Source organism: Arachis ipaensis, chromosome B7, assembly GCF_059453495.1.
Source record: "Arachis ipaensis isolate K30076 ecotype BB chromosome B7, ASM5945349v1, whole genome shotgun sequence".
NCBI classification, from domain to species: Eukaryota; Viridiplantae; Streptophyta; class Magnoliopsida; order Fabales; family Fabaceae; genus Arachis; species Arachis ipaensis.
This window is the reverse complement of record NC_142442.1, coordinates 137,725,702-137,743,417: the sequence shown is the minus strand read 5'-3', so window position 1 is coordinate 137,743,417 and position 17,716 is coordinate 137,725,702. Positions and strand designations below refer to the sequence as shown.

The 17,716-nt window shown below is 36.3% G+C and overlaps 1 protein-coding gene across 1 annotated transcript; it reads left to right on the top strand.

The window, feature by feature from the left end:
• Positions 1–3,702: 3,702 nt before the first annotated feature.
• On the top strand, positions 3,703–4,470 carry LOC148554308 (uncharacterized). Its single transcript, XM_088495090.1, has one exon. It carries the CDS (start codon positions 3,703–3,705, stop codon positions 4,468–4,470), a length of 768 nt encoding a protein of 255 aa, XP_088351216.1.
• The last annotated feature ends 13,246 nt before the right edge of the window (positions 4,471–17,716 follow it).

Genomic DNA, 17,716 nt, shown 5'->3' with positions numbered 1-17,716 from the left:
AATTTTTCATAAGAGAACATGAGTATAATAATAAATTTTTTTAAAATTTTTAATATAATTTATATTGAAAATAAAAAAAATCAATAATTTTTTGTCAAACATTTTTTATGATATTTTTAAAATTGGCTCTTATGGCATAGGTTAACAAAATTCTTAAAATATTTTAACAAAAATTTAATAGGTAATTTTTTTTAGGTTTAATTACTCTGTTGGTCCCTATAGTTTCGCGAAATTTTCAATTAGGTCCCTATACTTTTTTTCCTTTCAATTGGGTCCCTATATGTTAATTTTTTTTCAATTTAGTCCTTATTAACGTTAAACGTTAAAAAAAATGTTAGTGAATTGTGAAATTACTTGTATACCCTTAAGGACCCAATTGAAAAGAAAAAAAGTATAGGGACTTAATTGAAAATTCGATAAAACTATAAATATTCAATAAAAGATATTCATATAATCCCTATTCAATGATTCTACAACAAAAAATATATTCCTATAATCCTTTTTATTTTGTCACTATCATTCTTTTGCTTATTTATATATAAATTATACCAAAAATACCTTCTCTTTTTTTTTTAACTTTCAAAATATCTTATCTTAAGAACAACTAAAAAAAAGATTGGATAAAATGAAACAGAAATAATAATAATAAATATATATAAAATAAATTGTCAAAATTATCCCCAAAAATATAACAAATCAAATTTTATACAATACAACAAGATAAATAATTTATTAAAATAAAGGAACCAAGAGAAGAAAGTATTACTGTTTGTTTGTATTTTTTTTTCAACAAATTAGGTACTGAATTCTAACACAACATCTAAACTACCACAAATAACTTTTTTGCTCTTTCTTTTTTGGACCCTTAAAGTAATCTCTCTGTATCAACAATGTATATATCTCAGAAGAGAAGACACACATCAAATCCGTGAAATCTCATATAATGAAACCATTTGGCCGTGAGTTCCCTAGCTGGTAACATTTTTTGTACATTGAAGCTTCAGGCACAAACCTTGAGATATGGAAATTTGGACAAGGTTAACACCCCTTCCGAAGTATGTGCGCCGGAAACAATGAAGAACTCATCACAGTGTCTAACTCTCTTTCTAGAACATATTTACGCGGAAGAATCATGGTAGAACAAAAGCTATGACCAAGCATGCCATCAAAAAGTTACAGAATGGCTGTCCACGCCAGCATCTTCCAAAGAAGCTGGTTGAGGTACTATTACCATCGTCGATGAACCTACTTTCGTTCCACTCTTCCATAAATGAATGATTGATAACCTGTGATTCTGAAACATTTTTTGCAGTCTCACCACATATTTCACACAACCTGTGATTGTGAAAAGGTTAATAACTTTAACAACATACTCGGCATTCAACAATGAGCAGTTCATGCAGGAGATACATAGTTATGAATTAATTCTTTTGGGGGTGATGAAAGTGCAAATTTAATTTCCTATTTCATTCCCCATATATCATCTGAACAGAGGGAAAAAAGGATTTTCAAAGATACTTTATGAACACACCTACCACATATTATTCGTTGAAACAAGATATTACCAATGCACACACATACAGCAAGAAGAATGCAGGAGTGAGGGTTTCTTTTCAAAGGCATAATCAGAACTCATAATCAATTCAACTCATAATCAATTACACTCATAATCGATTAATAATAGATAAAATACGTAATCAGAACTCATAATCAATTAAACTCTCTCAAAGGCATTTAATCAAACACTTTATCTCCAATCTCACCTCTTATCTTATTTCTAACATAATCAATTAATTACAGATAAAATACATAATCAGAACTTATAATCAAAATTTTTTAACACAATCAAAATTAATTTTAGCAAACTAAGCTTCACAACTAGATCAATTGGTTCTTCTTGTCATTAAGGATGCTGGTTACCTAATCAAATAAAGTCATATTACATACAAGCAGCAACAAAAAATAAGCATAAGCAAAATTAGAGGTATTTAACAATCAAGATTTCTCAACATTGTACCTGAAGCATTAGAATCGGGAGAGGATGCCGTTTGACTACTAGTTGTTTTAAGCATAACATTTCTCCCATTCTTAGTGTAGTGGGAAGGAGACATTATTAAGAAGAATTATTACCCAACGCTGACAGAAACCCACATGTTCATTCTACTCCCGATCTTTGCAATTCAAACAAATGAAAGCCATCTCACTGGTTTCCTTTCCACATGCCACCTGGTTCATCTCCTCCGATCCAACAGTTGAAAAACTAAAACAAAATTCAATCATCACCTGTTGTTGCAGAACCAGTCCAGACAGCAAAACAGAGTCGAGGAGCGGCAATTCGAGACAAGGCACCTGAGGCGTAGTGAGGCAAGGCGGAACGAGGGGATGCAATAGGTAAGGCGGATGAGCGGAGCAGAATAGTGCACCCGTGGGCGACGCAGAGGGACGACGACCACCCAGCGACGGACGACGACGACGCCATGGAAGGCGGCAGCAGAGTGCGAACGGAGGAGAAATCCAATTGGGAACTCAGGAGAATAACTTAGGGGTAGTTAGAGTTCTCTGATTTTGGGGGACAAAATATAAAGGGTATTTTTGGTATTTCAAAAAATAGAGATGTTTTTAATTAGGTTTTTTAACTAAATTATGAGAATATTCGATTTTTTGATGGAATATTCTGTTATTTCAAACGGTTTTATGACGGTAGGGACTAAATTGAAAAAAAAATTAACGTATAGGGACCTAATTGAAAAGAAAAAAAATATAAGGACCTAATTGAAAATTTTGCGAAACTATAGGGACCAACAGAATAATTAAACCTTTTTTTAACGTGGGGGCAAGAATAATTTTTTAATGGAAGCATATATATATTTATACATATATTTTGATATACTTTTTCAAGATGTTAGTGGGGGCACTTGCCCCCACAATTTATATAGTGTATCCGTCCCTGTACAAATAAATGAAACATAAACTGAAATTAAATTACTTGAATTTAAAATTAAAAAAATAAAATAAATGACTTTAATTTAAAAAATAATAATAAACGCCTTCAACACAATTGAAAGATTTTGAAATGAAAAATAATAATACAAAATTTAAAGATAAAATGAAACTTTATAGAAATAGAATAAATTGCAGAAAGAAAAAGTAATGAGAGACAATCTAATCTAAAAATATTATAATTGATATTAGCAATATTTTAAATTGATACTATTAGTGATTTACTAGGATAGAATTGTTATTCATATATATAGAAATATCTGTACTGCTGATTTTAGGAGATTGTTGCTGTAATTTAGGCATGGTAACTGTTTTGTATAGCCTGCATATATATTTGGACTTCTGTGATAAATAAAAACAGATTTGGCCATACAATTTTAACATGGTATCAGAGCCCTAGGTTCTGATAGACATCAACGTGCAGGCAAACCTCTGCTGCAGAAAATGGCAGATGTAAGTAAGGACAGGAAGAACCAGGGAGATGTCACCAAGAAAGGTGCTTCGCCTTATGATCTAAATGCAAATGACAATCCGGGAAACGTGATTATGCAAGTGCAATTGCGTGGCGAGAACTACGATGAGTGGGCACGAGCTGTGAAAATCTCCTTGCGTGCTCGATGAAAATGGGGGTTCCTCGATGGAACCCACAAAAAGCCAAAAGAGGGTGCGGCAGATATGGAAGATTGGTAGACTGTTCAATCCATGCTCGTTTCTTGGATATTGTACACTGTTGAACCAAGCCTGCGTTCCACCATTACGTATGCGAAAAACGCAAAGAATCTTTGGGACGACATCGAAGAGCGGTTCTCTATGGTGAACGGACCGCGAATTCAGCAGCTGAAAGCCGAGTTAGCTGAGTGCAAACAGCATGGGATAGCCATGGTCTCGTATTATGGAAAGTTGAAAACCATATGGGATGAGTTGGCCAACTACGAGAAGATTCCAAATTGTACCTGTGGAGGATGCAAGTGCAACATTGGAACGCTGCTGGAGAAAAGAAGACAAGAAGAAAGAGTCCATCAATTCCTTATGGGCTTGGACGATGTGAGTTATGGGACAGTGCGCTCCAACATTCTGGCCACGGACCCCTTGCCTTCCCTCAACCGAGTGTACGCGACTTTGGTACAAGAAGAGAGAGTGAAAATGATCACCAAAACAGAGGAAGGCAGAAGTGCAGCGATGGGATTGTCGGTGCAAACAGGATACATGAATAAAGGAAGAGCAGAGATCAAACAAGTGTGCACACATTGTGAAAGATCTGGACATGAAGTTAAGGAGTGCTTCCAACTAGTTGGTTACCCAGAATGGTGGGGTGAACGTCCACGTGGAGGAGGAACCAGCAACAGAACTTCCCAGAAACAAGGTGGACGTGGGAAAGGTGGGGCTGTGCGAGCAAATGCTGCACATGTCGCAACTGAAACAGAAAAAGAAGACAGCTCTAGAGCAGTGACGGGACTCAGCAATGAGTAGTGGAAAATGTTGGTTGAAATGCTTAACAGCAAGAGAAATGAAGCAGAAAAGATGACATGTAATAAAAGTTGTGTTTCATGGATTATAGATAGTTGAGCACCTAACCACATGACAGGAAATCAAAGAATTTAAGGGAACAAAGGACAGTGAAAGCTTGTGCGGTAGGACTGCCGAATGGGAAAGAAGTTATGGCAAATAAAGAGGGAACTGTGACCCTTGACGGAGGCCTCAAACTGAAAAATGTGTTGTGTGTATCGGAGTTGAAATGCAATTTGATCTCGGTGTCGCAAATGACTGATGATGTGAATTGTTTAGTGTTGTTCACTAAAAGGTTTTGTGTGATGCTGGACCTCACCTCGAGGATGCTGATTGGAGCGGGTGAGAAGAAAGATGGGCTTTATCTCTTTCATAGGATTCAAAGAGCAGCAGCGTGTCAGATTAGTGTGGGGAATCAAGTTGAATTGTGGCATAAGCGTATGGGGCATCCTTCCTATAGAGTCGTTCAAATGCTGCCTGCCATAAGTAGTGATTGTAACCTTGAGAGTTTAAGTAAGGGCTGTGAAGTGTGTCAAATGTCAAAACAAACAAGAAACAAATTTTCTTTAAGTGATTATCGTGCAACAACTATTTTTGATTTAATACATTGTGATTTGTGGGGGCCTTATAGAACATCCTCCTCTTGTGGAGCTTCTTATTTTTTGACAATAGTGGATGACTATTCTAGAGCACTGTGGATATACTTGTTGTGTGAAAAGAAAGAGGTTTCTAAGGTTATAATTAATTTCTTTGCTCTCGTTGAACGACAGTACAATAAATGTGTGAAAGGGGTCAGAAGTGATAATGGAACAGAGTTTATGTGCTTAAGTCCAAATTTCTTGCAACATGGAATTATTCACAAAACGTCTTGCGTTAGCACACCACAACAAAATGGAAGAGTGGAGAGAAAATACAAACACATTCTTAATGTGGCTCGGGCATTGCGATTTCAATGAGGACTACCCATTCGCTTTTGGGGTGAGTGCGTACTAACTGTTGGACACTTGATCAATTTAACACCTTGGTGCATGAAAAGCCACCAAGCTATGACCATCTGTGGGTTTTTGGATCTCTCTATTATGCACACAACCAACTCACCAAGGGCGAAAAATTTGATAGTTGAAGTCGTAAGTGTATTTTTGTTGGATATCCTCTTGGGAAAAAGGGATGGAGATTGTATGATTTAGAAAGAAATGTTTTCTTCGTGTCTCGTAATGTAAAACTCATGGAAGATACATTCCCCTTTGCTTTCCCTATGTAATTCAGAAACATCCAGTGGTCTTGTCCAGAGTATTGAGCCCAATGCATGTGATGACCCACTACTTGGGCCTAACCTGCGCGATGACTCCACTTTTGAAGAGAGTGGGGGTTCCTCCTTGAACCAAGATGAACAAGATGCACACAGTCCTGCTATAGCCGACGATGATCGCACTGTTGTTGCCTTGCCCTTGCGCGACACGATGCACAACCCTCCTTCCTCCTCTAACGGCAACGCATCCTTCTCCACGGTCAATCTAGAACCTTCTGAAGTCTTATTAGGCAAAGGGCATCGAGTGAGACAACCCTCTGTACGTCTTCGCGAGTATATCACCAACACCATCTGTGTTGCTAGCCCATCGATCTGCTACCCTCCCCAATCGCATCTCTCAGGTACGTCCTATCCACTCAGTAATTATGTATCGTGTGCACATTTCTCTGCTACCCACCATGCCTTCCTTGCGGCATTGGGCGATGAACAAGAGCCCAGGCACTTTGATGAGGTAGTTCGCGATGTTCGTTGGAGAGGAGCCATGGCTGATGAAATTAAAGCCCTTCGAGAGAATGGCACCTGGGATATCACCACCCTGCCTCCTGGTAAGAAAGCCCTTGGAGGCAAGTGGATTTATCGTATTAAATATCACTCGGATGGGAGTGTTGAACGGTTTAAAGCACGGTTGGTCATCTTGGGAAATCATCAAGTTGAAGGGATGGACTTCAATGAGACTTTTGCATTAGTGGTGAAAATGGTTACTATTCGCACTGTACTCGCTGTCGCTGCTACTAAAGATTGGGAACTTCACCAGATGGATGTCCACAATACTTTTTTACATGGTGACCTTGAGGAGGAGGTTTACATGAAGTTACCGCCTGGATTTCTTGTACAAAACAACGATATGGTGTGCAAGCTCCGTAAATCTCTCTACGGATTACGCCAAGCTCCCCGTTGTTGGTTTGCCAAACTCTTCACTGCCCTTTTCCAATACGGTTTTCAACATTCCTCTGCAGATCATTCACTGTTTGTTCTTCAACAGGCTCAGGCTCAGCTTGTGGTGCTCGTACATGTTGATGATCTCATCATAGCTGGTAATAATTCTTCAGTTCAAAAAGTACCTTAATCATTGCTTTCACATGAAAGATCTGGGAAAGCTCAAATATTTTCTTGGAGTGGAAGTTGCTCGATCTCCTACGGGAATCTTCCTTAACCAACGGAAATATGCTTTAGATATTATTATAGAAACTGGGTTGCTTGGTTCACGACCGTCCTCCATTCCTCTAGAAGAAAATCATCGTCTTGCTTTGGCGAATGGGCCGCTGCTTCTTGATCCTGGTCGCTATCGTCGCTTAATTAGGAGCCTCATTTATTTGTGTTTCACTGGTCCCGAGCTGTCTTACAGTGTGCATGTTTTGTCCCAGTTCATGCAGCAGCCCAAAGAAGAGCATTAGCAAGCAGCCCTGCGCGTGGTTCATTATCTCAAAGGACAACCCGGTCAAGGAATTCTCTTACAACGAGGTAGCAATCTTACCTTAACAGGCTGGTGCGACTCTGATTGGGCAAGCTCCCCCTTACTCGACGGTCACTCACAGGATGGTTTATCCTCCTTGGCAACTCTCCAGTATCCTGAAAAACGAAGAAACAACAAATAGCGTCACGGTTATCTGCCGAGGCAGAGTACCGCTTCATGGCCAATATTACGTGTGAACTCAAATGGTTGAAGCAACTCCTTTCTGATCTTCGAATCTCACATGGTCAGCCCATTCGTCTCTTTTGTGATAGTCAAGTTGCACTCCATATTGCCAAGAATCCTGTCTTTCATGAACGAACTAAGCATATTGAAGTTGACTACCACCTAGTTCGGGACGCCGTTGCTCAGAAGATCATCCTTCCCTCCTATGTCCCCACGTGCACTCAGTTGGTAGACATATTTACCAAAGCCTTTGGGTTGAAACAGTTTACTTTCCTTCTTGACAAGTTGGGCATTCAAAACTTGCATGCTCCAACTTGGGAGGGAGGGGTGGGGGTAATGAGAGACAATTCAATCTATAAATATTGTAATTGATATTAGCAATATTCTAGATTGATACTGTTAGTGATTTACTAGGATAGAATTGCTATTTATATATATAGAAATATCTGTACTGTTGATTTTAGGAGATTGTTGCTGTAATTTAGGCATGGTAGCTGTTTTGTATAGTCTGCATATATATTTGGACTTCTGTGATCAATAAAAACAGATTTAGCCATACAACTTTAGAAAAAAATACAAGCAACTTAAAAAAAATATATAAAGACATAAATTGAAAGACATGAAAAAATCTTTCAAAATGAACTCAAGACAGATTTAAAAATTTGTTGGAATTTAAGTGTGTAAGTATTTTGTGAAGATGAATTTCAACCCTTTACTTCTTCTGAGTCTGATTTATTTATAAATCAATTCCATCAATCTTATGCTGCCAAATATCATTTTTAAAAAGTTCGAATTAATTTTCTTGCAAGTTCGACCAACACCATTTCGATTTGCAAAATTTTTCAACTATCAATAAGTAAATATGATATTTATTTGAAAAACAAAATCCATATGCGTGGGAGTCAGAAAATTTTTTTATTACTGTTGTTGAATTATGGCTAAAAAATGCATCTGACGAAACGTTGAAAGATAATGGGCCTAACTTAATTAAGCACAAAGAAACAAAATGATCGAAATATGATATTGTCAAACTTTAACCGCGTATGAAATTAATTAATGAAAAGAAAAGAAAACAGATAAAAAAAAAAGCAAAATCACCATAAAATAAATTATATACACATACATCATCATTAGGGCACAACCTTTTTTTTTCTAAATATAAATTATGTGCTTGTTTGAACGTCATTATTTTGATAAAAAAAAGGATCTTTTTCAATATTTTTTTTATTTTTTAGTGTGTTTGACAAATTTCTAGTAGTAAAAATAAAAGTACTAAAAAAATAAAAATATTTTTTTTGAGAAACTGTAATTTACATCTTTTTTTAAAAGATCTTTTTTTCTTTAAAAAAAATATTTTTCGTATAATAAATAAATAAAAAAGTACTTTTATAAAAAGATCTTTTTACATGAAATACCAAACATAAAATTATTTTTATTTTTTTATAAAATTAAAAAAAAAATAACTTAAAATTTTTTTTTTTAAAGTTCACCCAAACAAATCCTATATATCGTTCAACCGCAGGACAAGTTAACATCAACCTTGCATGTGCTATTCAACCAGTGGTGATTGATTGAGACGTCAAATTACAATGGTTACATAGTCTATCACCCATGGTACTCCATTTACAAATTCAATTCAGAATTGGGCATAAATATTCTGGATAACGCTACGTTATCTAAAATCTCAGGTTGAAAACGATACTTTGGGATTGTAAGGTTGAAATATTAACTTATTTACGTTGATAGTTGAAATTTTCGTGCTTAAGAATGAGCAAGCATAAATTCAATTTCCTCAACATCTGTCCCTACGCCACTGGTGTTACTGAAGTTGACTACTATTACTTTGTGACCCACCGACCAAAACGAATATCAGTTATTATGTTTTGAATTCTACACGCGCTTTTAGGTAGTTTATTATCGTTAATATAATTAAGGTTTCTTGCTACCATTATTTACAATTTTCAATAACCGACACTGGAAACAACTGCCAACTGCCTGCTTAGTTATATTAATATTTAATACTGAATTAGAGATAAGGTATTTTAATTAAATTTAGTTTTGATGATGGGACAAATTGCACGCACAAAGGCAGGGTTATTTATTTATTTATTAATTTTCTTTTTTAAGAGTTTTTACTTTTTAGGGAAGATTCTTTTGATTTTTCAGATGTACGGTTAGATGCAACAGTCTTGATCAAACTGCTGATTTGTTTGAATTTTGAACAAATTAAAGTGTCGCTTTGGTTCCGTCGTGACTCGTGGGCTTTAATTCAATTGATTAAGTTAGATATTTTAACCATATTAGTATATTAATAATGAAGGATTATAAGTGGATAACAATGCGTGTCACTATTTCGTTTGGTGCTTTAGCCTTTCCCCTTTAGGCAAAGAAATTCAACTTGCTAGCAACCTCTCATTTGTAGGCAATAATTTGATTCGATTTGAACATATGCTAAATTAAAAAAAAAAAATATCTATTTTTTTTCATACATAGGGGTGTTTAAATCTAAACCGATCCAAATTAGACTGCTCATCCAATCTAATTCAAACCGAAAATCGATTAAAATCGCATTAATTTGGATTTGATTGGATTCTATTTTTTGCAAACCGCTGGATTGGATCGGATTTCGGATCTACTTTTCATAACCGATCCAATCCAATCCAAACCGCACAATGTGCTATAATATTATTATTTTATTATTATATTTACAATTATATTTATAACATGTTCAATTTGTTATACATTTTTCTATTATTCATGTATTATTATTATTTAATAAATATTTTATGTTTAAAATATTATTTATTTATTTATTTTAACTAACCTATAATTTTATTTCTATTGTTATGTTATCGTTGGCTTTTTAAGACATGTTAAGACTTGTTATGTCATTGTTGATTATTTAAAATTTGATGTTAAGACTTGTTATATGTATTTAATTTTTTTATTTAAAAACCGCAAATTTAAACCGATCAAAACCGCTTGTAATCGGATCGGATTTTCAAAAAAAGTTTATCCAATCCAAACCGAACCGCACATAAATTAAGCGTTCGGATCGGATGACTTTTTCCCTTAAAACCGAACCAAACCGCACCGCAAACACCCCTAATACACACCCTCGTTTACTTACATGTATATATTAATTTTTTTTTTCAACTACAACTCGGCTATATAGAAGTTTCATCTACATCTAATTGTTTTTAATCAAGATGCTAAGCCTTACGCATGATAAAGTTATAAATTTAATAATTATTTATCTCTTTATTTTAAAAAACTTTTTTTTAATTTATTAATTAATATTTTGAATTAAAAAAAAAAGAGAAAATAACGAGATAAAAACATTTTACTTTTTAATTTTTTTTCTTATTTCTATTTTCTTCCCAAACCACAACTCCACAAGCATGCCAATATAATCCCGTATATATAAAACCGTTTAATGTTAAAGTTAAGCATTTATTAATCAGTTTATAACGATAAATCATGTAATTATATTATCTTGTTCTGACAACAAAATGAAGAAGGTATTTTTTTTCTTAATTGACGTTTTTAAATTATAATTACTAAAGACCAGGTGTAATATTCTTTTTTTTTTCCTTCATCCTGTGCTGTTGTGCATTAAATAATTTTTGGTCGTATAAGACTAAAACTTGGGTGAATATTTTGGTATGTTAATATTTATTGTTTGGCCCAGGATCCATCACATAATGTAGTTTTTTTTGGGGTCAAGGATCAATCCCATAATTGAAATGAAGTGAACCTCTCATCAAATTCAATCAAATTTTACTATCTTTAGTGAATCACGGGCCCATTTTACCCTGACGTACCGCAATTAAAACAATAAAAGATTTCTAGATTAAAACACTCATGGAGTAGATCGGGTTTCTGAGTTATGGGCTTTGCACTCGGCTGTACAGGACCTGGTCCGAAAAGAAAAACCAATGGATTGCACTCTTTATTTGTTCTTATTTGATAATCCAGTAGCAGATTCTTTCGTACTTTTTCATGATTGGGATTATCAAACTTGTTGAAGAAGGGGAGAAAGAAGACTTGTGGTGAGAAACCAAGAAGGGAGAAAACAGGCAGAACAGTAAAAGAGTAAAAATGAAAAAAAAAAATTGTTATTCAGAGAATCTCTTCTCTCTTTTTTCATACACTTGAACCTTGCTATTTTATAGCCAAAAATATCTAGCTCTATCTAATATATCACACATTTCCTCACAAATTTAGGGAGGCTTTTGTGCCAACCGAAGTTTACTCTTGAACTTGCTGAATAGCAATGGAGACAGGGGCTTAGTCATAATGTCTGCTACTTGTTCTAAGCCTGAAATATGAGTAACAGCAAGCTGTCCTTGAATCACCTTATCCCGTACAAAATACAGATTCAATTCAAAATGTTTTGTTCGCTCATGCAAGATGGGATTATAAGCTAATAATACAGTGGACATGTTATCACAAAAGACTGTGGGAGATGAAGTACAAGGCTGCTTTAGCTCACTAAGTAGGATTTGAATCCATATTAATTCAGAGAAAGTAGCTGCCAACGCCCTGAATTCAGCCTCAGTAGAGCTTCTACTGACAGTGGGTTGCTTGGAACATTTCCAGAAAATCAAGTTTACTCCAAAGTACACACAGTATCCAGACACAGATCTTCTATCATCAACATCAGCAACCCAATCCGAAACTGAAAAAGCAGTTAAACGAAGATCATTAGTCTTATGAAATTGAAGAGCAAGATCAACTGTACCTGCTAAATATCGAAGGACACGCTTTGCCGCCATCCAATGATCTTGGCTCGGCTTTGACATGGATTGGCTGAGATTGTTTACTGCAAATGCAATGTCTGGTTTTGTGACAGTGGCATATTGAAGTCCCCCACAATTGATCTAAACAATGTGGGATCTTCAAAAGGAGTACCTGTATTTGCCGATAATTTTGAAGAGCTAATCATAGGAGTGCTAACCGGTTTAGCATCTTGCATACCAGCCCTGCACAATAATTCTTTTATGTATTTATTTTGAATGAGAGAAATTAAATTAGGTGAGTGAGTGACAGCCTCGATGCCAAGAAAGAAGTTTAAGTCCCCCAAATCTTTTAGAAGAAAAATTGAATGAAGCTGCTTTAAGACATAAGTGATTTCAGTGTCATTGTTCCCTGTCACTAACATATCATCAACGTATATGAGTATATAGATAATAGAATTAGAAGAAAATTTCGTAAAAAGTGAAGAATCAGACTTAGTATAGGTGAACCCAAATTGTTTAAGTGCAGCAGTAATGGTGAGGTACCAAGTCCTAGGGGCTTGTTTTAAGCCATAGATGGCTTTGTGCAATTTACATACAAGATGGGGATTTGAGTGTGTAAAACCGGGAGGCTGAGACATATAAATGGTTTCATTGAGGATACCATTTAAAAAGGCATTATGGAAGTCATATTATTTAACTATCCAGCCCTTTGATAACGCAAGAGTGAGTATGATTCTTATAGTGACAGGCTTGATTACAGGTGAGAATACTTGATCGAAATCAACCCCAGCAGTTTGAGTATAACCTCTTGCCACAAGACGGGCTTTATGTCTCACAACCTGCTCCTGAGCATTTTTCTTCAAGGCAAATATCCATTTGCAACTAACTACCTTTTTATTTGGTGGAAGTTCTACTAAACTCCAAGTCTTGTGATGAACTAATGCTCTATATTTTGCCAGCATAGCTTCCTTCAAGTGAGTGGATTGAAGAGCAGCTATGACCGATTTTGGAAGATGTGGTATAGCAGAATGGTCATGAGTATCAATGCTGGCATGTAGCACTCTTGGTTTTGTACTTGCTGTCTTGGATCTAGTCTGCATTGGATGAATATTATTAGGGACAATGTGATTGAGGGGTAAGGTAGTGTTATCAAAGGGCAAAACATCCTCAATTGTTGAGATAGGGATTGGGTTAGTGGAAAGTGAAGAAGGAATAAGAGAATTTTTATCGGGTACTGTATTAATGTCTTGATGACTCATTGAAGCACTTGGAGAAATAGAAGTAGAAGTAGATGGGCCTACTATGAGGTCGGATTGGGTTGTTATAGAGATAGGAAAAGGATTCAATTGAGAGGGAGGAAGAGTGGCAATAACTGAAAGCATCTCAGGAGTAGTGCCTGCAGCAGTAGTACTATCACAACTAAAATTGTTAGCAATAAAGAAACTATGGGAAGGAAATTTTTCCTCATGAAACACAACATCCCTGGATATAATAATTTTGCCAGTGGAGGTCATGCATTTGTATCTTTTTTGAGTACTAAAATATCCAACAAAAATACACGGTTGTGATCGTAGTTCCAATTTATGTTGATTATAAGGTCTCAAGTTAGGAAAACACAAGCAACCAAATACTCGAAGAAGACTATATTCTGGAACATGATAAAAAAGAATTTCAAATGGAAATTTATATGAGGTGACATAAGAAAGCATTCTGTTTATTAAGTACACAGTAGTAGAGAAAGCTTCACTCCAAAGATGCAACGGTAAAGAAGCAGTAGCTAAGAGAGTTAGGCCAGTTTTCACAATGTGTCTATGTTTTCACTCAGCAAGACCATTTTGTTGTGGGATATATGGACAAGATAATCTGTGTTCGATACCTTCCTCTCTTAGATACTATGAAAAAGTATTGGATAAATATTCTTTACCATTGTCAGTTTGAATAGCTTTTAAGGAATAACCAAGTTGCTTTTCCATGAAAGACTTATATTGTTTAAAAACTGAAAACACTTGGGCTTTATTTGTTAAGAGATAAATGCTGGTATATCTAGAAAAAACATCTACAAATAAAACATAGTATCTAAAACCATGCAAAGATGAAATGGGAGCTGGTAAAGAACTAGAGATAGTGGCGAATTATAGATGCGATTAGACAAAGGATAAGGTAAAGAATGAAATGGGAGCTGGTAAAGAGATAAATGCTGGTATATCTAGAAAAAAACATCTACAAATAAAACATAGTATCTAAAACCATGCAAAGATGAAATGGGAGCTGGTAAAGAACTAGAGATAGTGGCGAATTATAGATGCGATTAGACAAAGGATAAGGTAAAGAATGAGCCTTAGCCATACAACAGAATTCACAATTAAGCTTGCAATCTAAATTTTTATTCTCATGTGCAACAGGTAAATCACATTTAGTAACTATATTTTTTACAATTTGAAGAGTAGGATGGCCAAATCTCCTATGATAGGTATCTAAAGAAGCATGTTTAGCTAAAAAAACAGAAGGTGATGTCATAATCTTTGGAATTTCAACTTTCTCAAACTTATACATTCCATTTTCAGCCTTGCCTCGGAGAAGAGCCTCCTTGGTAGCCTGCGATTTTACCAAACAAAATACAGGCCAAAAAGAGAAGTATACATGATTATCCTTAGAAAATCTAGAGACACTGATCAGATTCTGAGTTATGGATGGAACTAGCAATAAATCATATAATTTATAACGTTTTCTTGTTGCACAACATTGGAAAAAGGACTGTCCAACTTTAGAGATATGCATACCTGATCCGTTGCCAACATATACCTACTCTTGACCTTGATAGTCTTGAGAATATTGCAGATTTTGTGGTTCATGTGTGCAGTGATGTGTTGCTCCTGTTTCAGCATACCATGAAGAATCTGCTACAGATACAGGAGTTGCAATCAGCGCGTGTGGATTATGAAATGATGGAGGGGGTGGCAGTGCATTGTGCATGGAGGTGGAGGGATTATTTTGTTGAGCATGATTAAAATTTTGATCAAAGCGGAAGAAGCAATAGCTGGCTACATGACCCAGCTTGCCACAAATTTGGCACTGTGGTCGATTTTGATTAGTGAAGGAGCCTCTTCCACCTCTACCAAATCTTCCTCCACGTCCACGCCTTCCTCCAGGTCCACGTCCCAAAATTTCATTGTTGTTGCCTCTGCCAGTTCCATAAGAGGGAGTTGTCTCTGGTGGTTTATAGGGTGAAGGTGCTGTTTGAGAAACATGAACCTGCACCATTGTTGAATCAGGCTTCTTGAACCTTTCTACGATTTCTTCTTCTGCCATAAGTAATGCTTCAAGATCCAAAATTGCATAAGCTGGATCTTTTGCTAAAATCAGTGTAATGAAGGAGTGATAATCTTCATTAAGACCATCTAAAATAACATTTGTGTATTCTGAATCTGAAATTGGGGATCCGACAGCAGCTAAAGTTCAGCCAGTTTCTTGATCTTGAGTAAGTAATCGGATGCAGAACCATCTTTCTTTACGAATCTCAATTGTAGCTGCAATTGTCGAACCCTAGCGTTGGTTTTTGATGCAAAGTATGTAGGAATTCGTGCCCAGACTTCATGAGCAGATTTATATCCTATCATCCGGTATTTGAAAGATGCATCCATTGATGCAAAAAGCCAAGATGTAACATTATAATCATCAATACGCCATTCTTTGTGTTGTTTTGATTCAATTCCTTTTTGCGCATCTTCAGTGGAAGCATACCTATGTGGGACCTTTTTTTTGTCAAGATGATCTTCCATTTCTTGTCCACAGATGGTGAGCATAACCAAGTGACGCTATGTCAAGAAGTTGTCTTCTGAGAGTTTTTCTGAGAGCGGGACTGCAAATGGTTTATTTTGATTTTGTGTTGTTGCATTCATGATTGGAGGTGTAGGATCTGATGATGGTATAAGTTCTTCTTCCACAGATTCAACGTCGTCAGCCATGAACCGATTGAGCTCTTGATACCATATCAAACTTGTTGAAGAAGGGGAGAAAGAAGACTTGTGGTGAGAAACCAAGAAGGGAGAAAACAGAGGCAGAACAGTAAAAGAGTAAAAATGATTTTTTTTTTTGTTATTCAGAGAATCTCTTATCTCTTTTTTCATACACTTGAACCTTGCTATTTTATAGCCAAGGATATCTAGCTCTATCTAATATATCTCACAGGGATTATTCAAAGTTAATGGATGGGAAAGGAAAAAGTTGCCGACCAACTCCCCATCTACCAACTTTTATACAAATCAATTTAATAATTAATTTTTTTAATTCATAATTTTAAAATATCAGCCCAAATCTTCATCCAATCTAACCCTAAACTTACCTTTCACTAAAATTCGAAAAACAATCTCATACTCATATCCCTTCCTCTCTCACTAGCATCCTCTTTTACGGCAACTCCTGACTGCATCATCATTACTCGCTCCTACGTCCTCCCTCACCTTGACATCAGTCGGCGTTGCATCCTCTGCTTCCATTGTTGCTGTCCCTGCACGACGTGCCGAACATGCTGTCCACGAAGTCACTGTTCGCATTACATCTCCGCAATCGCCGCATCGCATTCCCTTCGCCACTGTCGTCTTCATCGTCACGTCATTCCTCCTTCACCACTGTCATCTTCACCACCACGCGGAACCCCCCATTCCCGTGGAGCTGCCGCTGCTGCGTTACGCCGTTAGTTGCACTGCTTGGAATGCGTGCAGTGGTTTGCGTCTGCACCGCCGCCGTGGCCTCCACCCCGACAATCTTCTGGGCAGTGCCGGTTCAATCCGCAACCAATCCCAGTCGTCGAAACACGCACTTTGCATGCGCAATTTTCTCCTATGTAGGACCACCGCGGCACCCTCCCCTTCACGATCTGCATTGCCGCTGTCCACTGCAGCGCGCTCCCTCTATCTCCTTTCTACCTTCTCGATTCAATCAAAGACACTTCCACCTCCACTAAAAGACATATGCATAAAGAGACACATTCATAAAGACACTTCTATTAGACATAACTATAAAAAAGACACGGCCCAATAAAAAAAACTTCCATTAGAAGTTCGATGCAGCGGTGACGGTGACCTTCGTGTGGAGCCGCAATGGTGGCACTGAGGACAGCTGTGGTAAAAAAAAGTAGGAGAAAGTGGTAAAATATAATTTTGAATTATGGTAAATTTGAGTAATTGAAGTGTGTTTTTTTTTATTTGATGGACTTTGAAGTCCAACGCAACAAAAATTGGTAGAATCTTTCTTGGCTATGTAGCGAAATTATTGCACAAAAGAGCTAGCAACCAGAAGAAAAAATAAGTAATAATAAACAATCTCACTACGTAACCAAAAAGGATTTTACCAACTCCTGTCAACTTTTGTTGGGCTGGATTTTAAAGTCCATCAAACAAAAAAAACACCTCAATTGCTCAAATTTACCATAATTCAAAATTATATTTTAGATAACTGAATTTTTCTATTTGATTTAATAATAGTATAATTGATATCTAAATGAGAATTTAATTTTGATGGACA